The sequence below is a fragment of the Vombatus ursinus genome, unplaced genomic scaffold (genome assembly GCF_900497805.2).
Source record: "Vombatus ursinus unplaced genomic scaffold, bare-nosed wombat genome assembly UNPS02014812.1, whole genome shotgun sequence".
Classification (NCBI taxonomy): Eukaryota; Metazoa; Chordata; class Mammalia; order Diprotodontia; family Vombatidae; genus Vombatus; species Vombatus ursinus.
Window position 1 is genome coordinate 18,413,266 of NW_020954590.1, and position 15,632 is coordinate 18,428,897.

General features: G+C 35.3%; 1 protein-coding gene across 1 annotated transcript in view; it reads right to left on the bottom strand.

Annotated features, from left to right (window-relative positions):
- LOC114053850 (transient receptor potential cation channel subfamily A member 1-like) overlaps positions 1-15,632 on the bottom strand; it is a 75,152-nt gene that overhangs the window by 32,041 nt on the left and 27,479 nt on the right. The window contains exons 8-14 of the mRNA XM_027876965.1: positions 13,701-13,749; positions 11,579-11,678; positions 10,989-11,089; positions 10,040-10,209; positions 9,627-9,791; positions 3,494-3,608; positions 2,850-3,016 (exon numbers count right to left, since the gene is read on the bottom strand). Of these exons, the coding sequence (XP_027732766.1) occupies positions 2,850-3,016; positions 3,494-3,608; positions 9,627-9,791; positions 10,040-10,209; positions 10,989-11,089; positions 11,579-11,678; positions 13,701-13,749 (867 nt within the window). The remainder of the gene's footprint in view (positions 1-2,849; positions 3,017-3,493; positions 3,609-9,626; positions 9,792-10,039; positions 10,210-10,988; positions 11,090-11,578; positions 11,679-13,700; positions 13,750-15,632) is intronic.

Here is a 15,632-nt window from a genome sequence, read left to right on the forward strand (position 1 = left end):
AGAGAGAGAGAGAGAGAGAGAGAGAGAGAGAGAGAGAGAGAGAGAGAACACAAAGGCCTTGGGTAGAAAATTGACTGAGGTCAAAAGAAGGGAACACATCACAAATATGGAAACAACAACAATAATGGCACAAAGCAAAGAGATATGGATGGATTCAGAGCAGTTGGCTGGATATTTTATAATAAATGGAAAGTATATGAAAGTGTCTAATGGGATAACAGGCAGATGGGAGCCATATTGTAGAGGGCTTTAAATACTAGACTTGACATTATATGTTTTACCCTAGAAAAAATATGGAGCCACTGATTTTTTTTATTTTTTTTAAACATCCTTTTAAAAAGGATGGCAAAATCATTTATGGATGTCAGAAATAAAATGACAGTTATGTGGAGAAAGTATTAGAGAAGGGAACAATTGGAAGCAGATATACCACTTGCAGGTTATTTCACCTCTAGAATACAATTTGAACTCCTCATTTTAGATTTTAAAGGTCTGAAAAATCTGCCTCTAGACTATCTTTCCAAGATTATCATATATTACGTTCTTTCACACAAATGACAAAATGATTTTCTAAAGCACTTTTACTCTCCTATTCAGCAAATTCCAAATGGTTCCCTATTACATCTTGCATCAAATATAAACTTTTATGTTGTTTAAAGTTCTTCTCAACCTGTCTCCAACATACCTTGACAGCTACATTACAGATTATGAACCTTCATGTATGCAATGGTTCCAAACCTACCTTCTTACTGTTCCTCACATACCGCTATTGTCTCTATGAATTTTCACTGGCTGTCACTCATACCTGGAATGTACTCCCTCCTCATTCCCACTTCTTTGATTTCCTAATTTTCTTAAAGACTTTCTCAAAAGCCCTCTACAAGAAGACTTTTCTTACCCCTCCAGTTCCTCCCCACTCCCAATCACCTTTTATCTATTTTGTTTATACATATATACATACATGTTGTCTCCTTCAACTAAATTAGAACTTCCTTGTGGGAAGGTACTGTTTCACTTTAGTCTTTGCAGCCCCAGAACCCAGAACACTACCCCAATAAATAGTAGGTGCTACTTGATTGAGTTACATTCTGCATTCCAGCCAGACTGTCCTAATTTGTTATTCTCTATACCTGACATTTTACCTTTCATCTCCTTGCCTTTGCAATGGCATACAAGCTCCATGCTTGAAATGTCCTCCCTCATCACCTCTACCTTTTAGAATCCCTTCAGAACTCAGCTGAGAACCTATCTCCTAAATGAAACCTGTTCTTATTTACCCAGTTGCTAATGTTCTGCTCCCCCACCTGGAAACTACTTTGTATATATTTCATATTTACTCATCTAGATACAAGTGAATTCCACCCCCTCCAAAAAAGGTGAAATTTCCTTTGTAATCCAGCTCCTATGTAATCCTATGCAATAGGCACTTAATACATGCTGATTTAATAAATAAGTGGATGGATGAATGGATGAAATAGGATGAGAACCATAACTTTAGTGAGAAAGCAAATCTAGGAAAGGGTTGGAAGAAAAAAGTCTATTTCATTCTTAGAGATTAAGTGCATAATGATACAAATATTTTTGGAAATATTCTTAACTTTCAGTTAAACCAATCAGCAGAAATTGTCTACAATGGTAACATTATGAGCAAAAATCATTGGATCACACTGATTAAGATAGAAAAATTATAAACCAAATGGCTCTTGGAGATATTTTTCACTTGTTTTGGGGGTGACTAGAAGGATAGTAGTACCCTCAACAGTAATAGGGATGTTAAGAAAGGGAGTAGCATTTGAGGGGGAAAATGAGTTCAGTTTTGGATATGTTGAGTTGAATATGTCTCCAGGACTTCCAGCTCCAGATGTCCCAAAAACTGTTTTATTTTCTTTTTCTGTCTACAAATTGTGCTTGTGATTCCCCCATTGAATGAGTCTGAAATTGTACGCATCTGACCTTGATTGTATTTCAAAATGAAGTTACATAGGAAGCATGGGGCAAATAATAGAAGTGAATCCCATTTAAATTAGTTGAGCTAGCTAAAATGATACTGGGCATAATCTACAACTATTTACAAGTACACTTAAATCCCACAGTTTCTCCAATAAGAGGGTATGTTCCATTGAATTGAAATACTTTTCATGTTAGAGTAAATGCCATTTGTGATAGGAGAAATCACTTAAAAATCATATGGACACAACAAAGACTCAAAAGCTGTGTTGAGCTAGAAAGACCTTCAGAAGACAGTGATACAATTTTTTCATTTTGCACATTAGGAAACCGAGGCCCAGGGTGATTAAGTGAGTTGCCCAAAGTCCCCCAGGCAATGTCTTATATGTGAAATTTGTATCTGGGTCTTCTGTATCCATAGCTAACATTCTTTCCACTATACCATTATGTGTCCCAATTTACTTGTATTAATCAGCACTCTAATGTTGTAATGCAATCAAAGGTTCTTTCTGTACAAGGTGTAATATATGAAGGGGCAGCTAGATGGCATAGTGAGTAGAGCACCAGGCCTGGATTAAAGAAGACCTGAATTAAAATTCAACCTCTGTAGATTCTAGCTATGTGACCCTGGGCAAGTCACTTAACCCTGTTTGCCTCAGTTTCTTCATCTGTAAAAAGAGCTGAAGAAGGAAATGGCAAAACACAATAGTATCTTTGCCAAGAAAACCCCAAATTCAATCACATAGAGTTAGCCATAACTGAAATGACTGAACAAAAATGATGAGTGAAAGGAATTTGGGGGGACATTGACAAAGAGCTAAAAAACAATGCACATTTAAGCTTATGAATCATTGCTTAGTGCCACACTATGAATCATGTTGTTCTATAGAAAAGAAATTTACCTTTTGCTCATAATGGTAGTAATAACTACCTCCTTTCTCCTATTATGAATGGCCTCATGCAAAAAGGTGGCTGATTGCTTATTCATGCGAATTTCAGCATCATGATCCAAAAGTAGTGCAACTGCCTTGGCATGTCCTTCCCGGGCAGCATAGTGAAGAGCGGTGTTCTTAAGAGGGAAACAGGATACAAGTTACAGGCAACCAAAAATCATTAAGGATGAAATAGTTGTTTGCTCACCTCTATTATTAAGTTGTTAAGCAACATTAAATTAACAAACAAAAGCCACCAAATACATCAAAATCCATAAATCTAAAACTGGCAGAAAAAACTAAAATTGGAAGTTCCAACTCTATTTTTTCTTAACTTCAAGGCATTTTGAGCATTTTCTTGCTGCAATTAGTGGGTTAGGAAGGGAAGAGAGATTTCATTCAGGAAACTGTGGTTCTGTTATAGTCTTCTGTACACAACCACTTTTCTAAGCTCATTTTTTTTTCTCTAGTTATACCACCCAACCTTTTCCTCTTCCCTTTCCTCATCCCCAGATTCTATTATTTGAATTTCCTTTTAAAGTTAAGGGACCCTTACAGAATAAAACCTATCACATGATTTTCAACAGGAATGAAGTATTATAATACATGCATACCCCTTCTTCATCTCCACAATCTGTACATTTCACATTAGTATCAAGAATTATCTTCATGGTCTGAGTGTATCCTCCCATAGAAGCATGATGAAGAGCTGTCCAACCATTATAATCACTGTTAAAAAAGAATAAAAACTACATAAAAACATGTGAATACACATATATATGCTAGTACAAAAGAAATATTAAAAGTCTTGGAAGGAAGTCTCTTACATGTTAGACATATCTATTATGAAAAAAAAATTATGAATAATTTGGTCCAAAATTATATGAGAAAGCTTGGCTAGGTTGTAAACTATAGCAATGGGAGTACTTACAATCAATAAAATCATGCATCCATTGAAATAATCCATCCTCAGAGACCTACTAGCTATGTGTCTATGGGACATTCAGTGTCACTTAATCTCCTAGTCTCAGTTTCTTTAACCATAAAATACAGATAATAGCACCTACCTCATAGTGGTGACGTGTGGATAAAATGAGGTATCTTGTTACAAGGCCTATTGTTGTTGTTATGAAATGCTGAAGTTCACAAATAATTCCTTCCAACAAAATCTTCCTTTGCTGCCTCATAACCATATGAAGATGATGTGGGTTCCCAAAGGCTATCCTAGTGAAATAAGAGCTTTGACAAGTCCTACTAAACTGGAAAGGTTTTGACTATTGGCTTGGAGGAGATTATATGTCTGTAATCTAAGCTCCAGCCTAGAAAAATTTGGAAGAATTCATCATTCCAAAGTTGACCACTAAGTAAATAAATTATTTTTTAGTCAAATAAACTCAATAAGACTATTTTCTAAGGAATAGAAAGATGACTTTGATTTGGTGCTATTTGATGAAATCACAGATTCATTCTGCCAAGGAGAATAATCTGGATTTGATAGGGGACTTCTGGAAAAAATAGGGAAAATGTTATTAAAAGGGAACTGAAACTAGATATAAGTAAGGAGATAATAAGGAAGCACCCATCTCGGCATTAGGTCCAGAAAAACAATATTCCAGGATACTAAAAAACATTAAGTATCAGACCATAGAGCCAGTCAGTGTTCTCAGAAATATAATGAAAAATGAGAAGGGAGCTAAAGAATGGGTAAAGGGAAAATGTCCCGATTCTCAAAAAAAAAAAAAAGAGATGAGAAAAAGAAAAAGAAAAAGAAAAGAAAGGACAGAAAAGGAACTGGAGATGAAGCTACTAAATTAAATATAAATGAGACTGATTTCAATACATGTCAAAATTCTAGAGCATATAATTATATAATTAAAGAGATGATTTGTATACATCTAGAAAAGGAAACAGAGATCACTAAAAGCCATTGTAACTTCCTTAAAAGTAGGCCATGGCAGACTTTTCATTGGCTTTCTATTATTTTCTGTTTTGAATAAAGTTATTTGAGAGATCAAAAAAATTCAGTAGATGGAATTTATCAGTGTAGATGGTGTTTATCAGTAGACCATTTGACAAGACCCCTCTGGTGCTACCTTTGGAATAATATATAGAATAAATGATAGCACACTTAGATGAACTTAGAAGTATACTCTAACAGTAGTCATTGACAGTTCAATGTCAACTTGGAGTGGGGTCTTTGATGAAGCTCGCTAGAGAACTGTCACTATACTTGTACTTCTTAAAGTTTTGTCAGTGTCCTGAATAGAAGCCCAGATGACCAGCTTATCTAACTTTTAGAAGACAAATAACTAGAAAGAAGAGATAACATTGGATAGCAGGGTCTAGATCCAAAAAGATCTCTGGCTAGAATGATGGATTGATCTCAATAAGATGAAACTTTTTTTTGTTTTTGTTGGGCTTTTCTGACCACATTTATTGACATCTTGGTGTAGAGAACTCCCAGAGAGTAACTTTCTCTACCAACACAGACGGATGACTTATCTTCAACTATTTGTAATCTTAAAGAGTTGATAGGAGCACTGACTTTCAGAGAATCATACCAACCATATGTATCAGAGACAAAACTCAAACTAAACTTTTACTAACTCTAAGAACTGCCTCTTATCTACTATAGTATTTAATATATAAAAGTAAATTTATTTTCTGGGGTTCAAAAAAAACCAGCCCCCATATGTTTAAGATAAGGAAGGCATTGCTCAATAATAGTCTATCTGAAATACATTTGGAGGTCAAAATCAAATGAAAGATGAATAGGCATTTTTAGCCCAAGATGGAAGCCAAAACAAACAAATGACTCTATTATCATCTTAGGCTGCACTAATTGAGGAATGATGTTCAAAATAAGGGTTGTCACAGTCTCAATCCACTCTGCCTTGCTTAGACCACAAGCATGATATCATGTTTAATTCTGGGCACCACATTCTAGGAAAGATTTTGATAAATTGGAGGGATTCCAAAGGGTATTCAAGACAGTGAGAGAACTATCAATCATGCCATATAAAAAAATCAGGGACATTTAGCTTGAAAAAAATAAGACTTGAGGGAAACATGACAATTATCTTCAATTATGTGGAAGGCTGGCATGTATAACTATTAGATTTGTTTCACTTGTCCCCAGAAAGTGGATCTAGGAAAAATGTACAGACAAAAGACAGAGGTAGACTTCAAATCATTGTTATTTTTTATTTTTTTATTAGGAAATATTTCCAAAAGCACAATGAGATGTCTTAAGGGTTAGCAGGTTCCTCCTCACTGGAGGTCTTCAAGTGAAGGTCAATTGGCCCCTTGTTAAAGATACCATACAGTATGGGTTCTGTACCTGAGGTTATGATAACTGTATATCAATATAATAGGTTTCCTTTGCATTTCTTTGAATTTTACTTTATGTATTTAAAAACATTATTCTAAAGGGTTCATGGATTTCACTAGACCAACAAAAGGGTCCATGACAAAAAAAAGTTAATAAACCCTGCCATAGAGGAAATTCATAGGCAGGTAGGCATTAATCTATATAACTTCTAGGTCCTTGTCAATGCTGTGATTCCTGTAGGCTGACAAATAAACAATGGGAGACTCAAAGAGATTGAACATGTTTTTCATGGTCCCATTGCCAATATGTGATGGAGACATCATTTGAATCCTTGCCTTCAAATGCAATACCATTTCCCTAGAACATGCTGGTAAATTCTCCTAAGAGAATGAACAAGATTCCTTTTCCCTATTTCCTAATTCACATATACATAGATGCAAACTAATTTAAGCATTAGACTGAATGAATATAAGCAGGGTTTGTGCATAGTTATATATTAAGATAAATCAGTTGATTATTTTGCATTGATTTTATGAATTAGTGAGTGAGATGAATCTGTAAAGGGCTTTCTCTCTCCTCCCCCTATATTTTTGATGGACAGAGGAGGCGGAATGCAATGAAAGTAGTGATAAAGGAAGCCACCCTATTATTCTTTAGCTTATGGACTACAGGCTGAGTCTTGACTGAGAATGGCAAAGGAAACTAAGATCCACATAAACTTGGGTTTTTTTCCCACAATTTTATTGGAAAGAGAGAATCAAAGAAGGGATAAGACTGCTACCTGAGTTGGATGGGTGATGATAACTGATAACAAAGAGAAAGAAGAGGCATTGTATTATTTTGCTTCTGTTTTCTCCTCCAAAAATGAACTTTGCACTGGAAATGCCAGGACAGAACTGGCTAATGAGGATTTGATAGCCAAGATAACTAAGAAGCTATTAAGAAAGCATTTAGTTGTCCTTTGTGAATTCAATCTAGGCCAGATAACTACATCCTCAGGTACTAAAAAAAAAACCCCAGGCTGTTATGATTATTGAGCCATTTTCAATGATTTCTGAAAGGCTGGGAGAGGTACCTAAGACTTGAAAAGGGCAAATATCCCAATGTTTAAAAAGACACAAAAAAAAGAAAAGAGAAGGTAAAATAAACCAGTGACACTGGCTTTGATTACTAGAAAAGTTGTAGAACAGAGCATTGAAGAGCTGGTTATTGATCATTTAAAAAAAATTATTGGTGATCACCAAGACACAGCATGTCAACAAGAAGTCATGCTATCTAGGTGGTGGAGTGGATAGAGTGCCAGGCCTGGAGTCAGAATGGTTTGAGTTCAAATCCAGCCTCACACACTTACTAGCTTTGTGATCCCAGGCAAGTCATTTAATCTCTGCTTTCCTCAGTTTCCTCATCTGTAAACAGCACCTAACTACCAGAGTTGTTGAAAAGATCAAATGAGGTAATATTCATAAAATGCTTAGCACAGTGTTTGGCACATTATAAGCATATAAATATTAGCTAATATTATTATGCTATATTAACCCTATTATCTTTTTTTGACAAGGTTATATTAAATCAATAGATTAGGGAAATGTTTTAGCAAATATCTGATATAGTACCTCATGCTACTTTAGTGGAAAAGATAGAAATAGAGACTAGAGTTTAGTGACTAGACAATAATACTTATAGATAGCTTCCTAACTGATTCATTGTCCAGACTCAAAGAGATTGCACTAATGGTTCAATGTCATTTTGGAATGTGTCCAATTCAATGCCCCAAGCATCTGTAGTTGATCATGTGATGACTAGCATTCTACCATTGATCTGAACAAAGATGGCATGCTCACCAATTTTGAAGATGAGGGGGACAGTAGATAGCTAACACAATGATCAAGATTGAAAAAGAAGTCAATCAGTCAATAAATATTCATTAAGCATCTACTATGTTCCAGGAACTAGGCTAAGAGCTAGGGATACAAAGAAAGGCAAAAGAGTCCACCCTCTCAAAGAGCTCGTAGTCTAATGGGAGAAATGACTTGGAAACCACTATGTACAAACAAGTCATGTACAGGATAAATTGGAAATAAATGAGGGAAGGCATAAGAAATTAGGAAAAACTTTCTTATAGAATATTAAAAAAATAAACTTCACAAGTACAGGATACTTACACAGTAGTTTGAAAAATAGTTGAGTGATTTAATTGACACAATATGAATCAGCAATATGTTGTGGCAATCAAAAAAGGTAAATGGAAATGTCAGCTAGGTTAAGAGACGTACAGGTTCCAGAAAGAAAGAGGTGATAACGACTGCCTAAGCAAACCACATCCGGAGTACTGTGTTCATCTCAGGTCACCACAGTTTAAGAAGGACATCAACAAATTGAATGGAATCCAAAGAAGGGCAGCAGGGATGCAATAGGGCCTTGAGTCTATCTTAAGTGAAGTTAAATTGATGGAACTGTGGGCTTTGGCCTGAAACAGGGAAGATTCAGGGAGGTCATGACATCCATCTTCAAGTATATGAAGAGCTATCATATAGAATACTTAGAGTTGTTCTGTTTGACCCTAGAAACCTTACCAGGAGCAATGGGGAAGTTACAAAGTAGTAAATGTTGGTTTGATGTCAGGAATAACTCTTGTCACAATTAGATCTATCAAAAATTAAAATGGTCTTCTTTGGAGGTTCCCCTCCTTTGAAAATATTCTAGCAAAGTCTGAATAACTACTATTCTATTCTGTTACAGTGGAGATGGCATTTAGGTATAAATTGGACTATATGTTCACTGAGGTTCTTTCCAACTCTGTGATTCCATATTGTAGTTGTGAACTTAAATGCATACTTAAATTAAAAGATCCCTGGACCAGAAGTCAAAATATCCAAGTCCTAGTGCTGTTAAGGGCAGCTAAGTGGTGCAGTGGATAGAGTGTCAGACCTGGAGTAAGGAAGACCCATGTTTAAATCCACCCTCAGACACTCACTAGCTGTGTGACCCTGAGTAAATCCCTTAACCTGTTTGCCTCAGTTCCCTCATCTGTAAAGTGAGCTGGAGAAGGAAATGGCAAACCACGCCAGTATCTTTGCCAAGAAAACCCCAAATGGGGTCGCAAACTATTGGGCACTATTGAAACTACTAAATAACAACAACAAACGTGTTGTTAAACTTATGTTGTGATTCTTGGCACTGTTTCTGAACCTAGATTTCCCCTCTATGAAATTGGAGATAGTAATAATTAACTCAAATCTCTCAAAGGACCATTGTAAGATCCAAAAAAAAGTAAAATGCACTATGTCCTAAGGATATAAGCCCTAAAGTACTTTAAATGTCAGCTATTAGGATAAAAAATACAGTTTGCTATCTAGGAAATGCTTTGTTGCCAAGCCAAAAAGAGCATTTAAAGTGTTTTATTAACATGTTCTGACCTGAGAAATAAGGCACCTTTTTTCAAGAGAAACTTGACTACTTTATCATGTCCATTTTTTGCTGCCAAGTGTAATGGAGTCATCCCATTCTGGTCACCTTCATTCAAAAGTCTCGTATCAGTCATATCACGAACAAGTCTTTGGCAGGTGTTTATACGGCCAAAACTTAAAGGGAAAAAACAATTATTTAGCATAGCTCTTTAGAGATAAGCGGGCTATTCAAAAATAGATACATAACTGTAGATATATAGATGGAGATAAAGAGAAGTATATCACATAGATACACATGTGTATATACACATATATGATACACACATACACACATATATGTATATGTATATATGTAAATATATTATATATAATATATATAACATGCATATTTTATGTATATATGTGTATATGCCATAACTTACTTGGCAGCAAAATGCAAGGGTGACTTGTTATCTTTGCTTTTGATACAAATGGAACCATCCAAGCAAAGTAAGTTATTTACAGAAAGAGGTACACCATGGCTGCATGCATAATGTAGGGGCGTACACCCATCGATGTCTTCATCCATTGCAAGGTTTTTAATATATTGCATCTGTTGGGAAAGAAATATTATAAATATCACCACAATGTCCTTTTAACATTGTTTTACCTCAAAATGAAAACTGAGTCCACTGTTTCTTACTATGTAATTTGAAATACTCCTAATATGTTTTAAAACATTGTAATACACCGTACTCTCATTTACATATCTTCTTAGAGAAAATGGCTATATTTATTTATTTGCTTGTTTATTTACTTATTTTTGAGGCTGGGTGGGGTCTCTCTATCTCAACCGGGCTAGAAGTGCAGTGGTCACTCACAGGCCTGACCCCACTGCTCCTTGGCACAAAATCTTGACCTGATCTATTTCCAACCTTGCTCAGTTCCATTTCTTTGTAGGTAATTTGGGGCTCCTCCACCCCCTCCCCAAGGGCTCACTGCATTGATGATGGTCTTAATGTGGATGCCCAAGCTTAATACACTACAGCTCAAAAAAAATTTTTAAGAGGTCCATCAGCCGCAGCCTCCCTCAGTAAGAAGGATTTACAGGCATGTGTCATACCCAGTAAAAAGGGTATAATTTTTTTAAATGCATTACAAAAATGTGTTGAATTCCACATATAATGATGGTTAGGCTGCAGACTGACTATTCAAAATTATGTATTTTGAGCTGTTTTTCTAGTACAAGTGATATATTTGTGCTGATCTTGCTAACCTGGTTATGTTGGTAACAAATACACTTAACAACATTTTGCAACATTGCTGTGTGATTCCATACAAAAAAAAAATTAAAACAAACAAACAAAAAAAACCAAAGCTTTTTATGTATACCTGCAGAAACTCTTGCTTCAAATTTTTTAGTCCATAAGGCTGGAGGACAGTTAAGTGCAAAAAGTTTCGCCCAAAATAGTCTTTTATTCCTGTATCAGCTCCTGAATAAACATGAACAAAAATACAAATTATGTTCAACTATTTAAAAATGTAGCAATACCCAGGAAGAACCAAAGCACAGTCAGTGTAATCCATTGTTATTCACACCATGTCAAAAGACCTTGCAGAAAATCTCTAAGATGTTGGATGCCTCACTCCACCATGCTCTCCCCAATCCCTACCACCCAATAGGGAGTATATGGGAACATGTGTACAAGTATAGCCCCAGATGAGAATACATGGGTGCATGGTGATCTGTACTGGTAAAAAAAAAATCACAAAGTCATCCAAATAGCTTAAGGTGGATTTCATACTTTAAGGCAGTAAAGCCCTTTTCTACTAACACCCCATCTTGCCAACTTTTATCTTGTTACAAGGTTCAACTAATCAGATATAAATAAGATTTACTTAGTATCAAATTGGAAAAAAAAGAAAAGCAAACACATAAGCACTATTCAAAAGGCCCGACCTTAATAATGTCCTCACTTTACCTTTAGAAAGTAATAAATTCACTACATTCCATGACGCAGAAACAGTTGCTAGTAGAAGCGGAGAACGACCTTCACAATCAATACTGTTAATATTTGCTCCCTAAAGCAAAATTAAAAGATCAACATGGAGTTCACCAATGAAACAATTTGCTCTCAAAAATCTATAAACAATAAAGAGGATAAGATATATATATATATATGCACACACACATATATATGCTATTTGTCACTATTATCCCATAAGAATTCTCTGTGACTATAGTATCAATTTTGAATTCACTCTTGTAAGTCCATTCTATCTTGATTTATGATTAGTAACAGTAATGACAATCATGCGTTTTTTTATGTGTTTTAAAGTGTTTTTTCCTCACAACAAACCTGTGAAGTAGGTAGCACAAAATATTACTTTTCCACTTTAATTGATGAGGAGCTCAAAGATAAGAAGTTTAAAAAAATAGCTCTTATTAATATGCTTGATAAGTAGCATCCAGGATTTAAACCAAGTCTGAGTTGAACTCCAATGTACTTTATACTATACCATGTTGCCTCTCATACGAAAAATGATACTTTGATACCATCTATCTCTCAGGTCAGAGAACATAAATATGGATTTTGATCATTCTTGCACACGTTCTATGGTGGCCTTCCTGCTTCTCCTCTTACAACATTTGATCCTCCATCTTGGCGCCTTTGCACAACTGGCTCCTCCACAGTCTTCTCACCTCCACCTCTGAGAAAGTCTAGTTTCCTTCAAAACTCAGCCCAAATATCATCTCTTTTCCTAATACCTCCAGACGTTATTGCCACCCCTCAGAAATTTTTGTTTGTATTTCTTGTGTAGTGTGTTGTGTATATGTCATATCCCCCAATAGAATGTAAGCTTCTTGAAGTCAGGGACTAATGAATCCTCCACTCCAAGCACAGTGCCTGGCACACAGCCAAGTGTTTAAAGTCAATATTTTCTGTTCTACACTGTGGACACAACATTTGGTATAATAAGAAACCAAAGTTCCACTCTTTTAAGAAGATCACATTAAAAGCCTTATTATTTCTTACAGATCAATCATACATCAAATTGCTTGAAATATAGTTTTGAATATTTTAATTTCATTTCAGACTCCATTTAAAATAGTTGTAAGTATATTGTAGGTTGAGCTATCTGTATACCTGATAATTAATGGTGAGTTTCTAATACATATCTCTTAAAAAGGTAAAGTGGAATCATGTATTTAAACATTTTGTCCCCACTTAGGAATAATAATTTCAAAAACAATGTTCTTTTCTTGCAAACAAACATTAAATCACAATTTATAATTGCATGTTGTGTTACTGAAATGTATTTTAAGCTAGCCCATAAGAAACTTCCCAAAATAAATGTGAAAAGTTTATTGCTTCTAAGTTATCACCTCTGGAGAATGGGATGAGAACAGATAGGAATAGAGTAAGAAGAAGGAGTATGCTTGGATAGTTGGGCAACACTGACTACCAAAAAAACAAAAAACAAAAAACAAAAAAACAACTTCATTAAGTCAAGATTAACTTAGGTCATTGTGGGCATAAAATCCTAATTCAGTCTATTCAACAAATATTTATTGTACACCTGCTATGTATTATCCCCTGTATCTATGGGATACAAAGGAAAAAATTAAACAGACTATGTCCTCACAGACTTTCATGCTGCTGGAGGATATGATGCATAATTGTGGAACTAAATTGAAGCAAAGTAAATTGCATATGTAGCTCAGCTTCAGGAGGCTGTCATGGGAACCAAGCTTTTAAAGTCAGAGTAGACTGAGGAAAATGTTCAGTTCCAGGGACATTAAGAAAATTTGCCTGAAAAGTTTCAGAGAATTTCCCCCATGATTAATTAGCCCTTAAATATATTAGTCATATCAAAGTAGATACCTTCTAAAAATATTCAGCAAATCTATATTAATTATTTCTTCTGCCATATATGAAAAGCAATGAAAACTCTTGAAATTGCTTTCATTTGGAAAATTAAAAATAAGGTTAAATTTATTATGACTGTTATAATCTTTAGATGGTTATTTGTAAAAGAATGATTATGTGCTTTTTAGTCGTCAATAGTTATAATGTAGAAACGCATCAATTGCATACTTACCATTGAAAGTAAATATTCAGCCAGTTCATAGTGATCAAATAATGACACTCTATGAAAAACAAAAGTAATTGTTATATAAATTATTTCAAAATACTTAAAAGTAACCCTTCATAAAATGGAATATAGTTATCCTTATAAAATTTGGAATCTTTTATTTTTTTGAGACTGAATTTCTTTGCCTTGAGAAATACAGGCTGCAAATACAGTGGCCACTCAAGAACAAAATCCCAATACCGATCATCACAGATTTGGCCCACTCTATTTTTCTGACCTGTGATAGTTTTCACTCCTCCTTAGGTAGCTCAGTTGACCTCTGACTCCTAGGTGTTCACCATAGTGGTACCAGACTTACTGTGATCAACCAGTTGGCTTTAGCCCTACCTACAGCAGCCCATAACTCTCAAAATCAAGTCATCCATCAGCTTCAAACTTCCCAGCAGCAGGGACAACAAACAAAATCTTATAAAATTACTAAATGCTGTATGATATACTCTTTGCTTTAAGACTTTGGTGACAGGGATCCCACTATTTCCATCCTGGTTACCTCCCTCAAGACACTTTCCAGATTTTCAATGTCCTTCCTAAAATGTGGTGTCTTAACTGAACATATTGCTGAATATGTGATGTGACCAGAGCAAAGTACAATAAGAATGTCACCTGCTTAGTCTTGGACACTCTGTCTCTTTTTCAGAAAAACTGGTATCTAGCCACATATTTCCCATCTTACATTTCTGAGGTAACTTTTTAAAACCGTATTACCTACCACTCTCACCCCCCATTAATCAACTTCCTCTTTGCTAATGGGAATTACAAATTCCCTATATCACTCTTCCTTCTAGAGTAAACAGAAACAAAATTAGAGTTGAGTAGATCCACTTTCTCCACATTAATTATTTCATCATCCCAAAGCAACTATCTTATTCCTCATTTAATTGTCTTCTTTGCCCTAATATATTTTGTTTTTAAACTAATGAAAACTGGCGTCCATTGTCCTTTGCTTCCACTTGCCATCTTTAACTCATTCTGAGATTTAGCACTCCTGACACTCTGGCAGGATTGTGCTATATTGTGGTATTGATTCTTCCTCCATTGCCTACCCTTGCTTATGTCTTCATTACGTGTCTTTTCAAATTTTAAGTTGGTCAGTGAGTTCTCTATCTACACTCTGATATATTATGATTTCCCTCTGCAACTTAATTTTTTTTGTCTCAGAATTTTACTTTTGAGAGGTTCTCATTCCTCATAGATCAATTTGCTACATCAAAATTTCTTCCATCAGACTTTAGTTACCCTTTGTTCAAACTCTTTTTGAAATTTTTCTCCTCCAAATCTAGGGTACTTACCAACTTTCCTCTCCTTTAAAACAAATTCCAATGTGGAATTGTTACTTACTCCCAAGGTTTCTAACATTTCCATCACAATAACCAGTTTCTCCTTGTTGGTAAGAATCAAATCCAAATCAGTTCTCTTCACTGATTTCCTATCACCTTTTAATGAACTTGAAGTACTGAGCTTTAAGTCACAAAACTTGTCTTTGAATTTCAGCTTTACTACTTATCTTCCTGCATCATTTTGGTCAAGTCATTTAACCATCCTGGGCCTAAGTTTCCTCCTCTTTAAAACGAGTAGACCAGACTAGAAAACCCCTAAACTCTCTTCCATTTCTAAATCTGGGATCCTATGATCCTACATCATGCTACCAAACTGGGCTAAGTATTATGATCTGGAGCCAGTTGTGGACACTTTTGTGGACAGTTCATTGTGGACAGTTTGGAACACTAAAGATCTCATGAAATCCCATTCAGAAATAAGTACAGGCTCAAATGAGATAATGGTTGTAAAGCACTTTGCAAACCTTGAAGCACTATATAAATGCCAGGTATCATCATCATCATCATCATCATCATCATCATCATCATCATCATCATCATC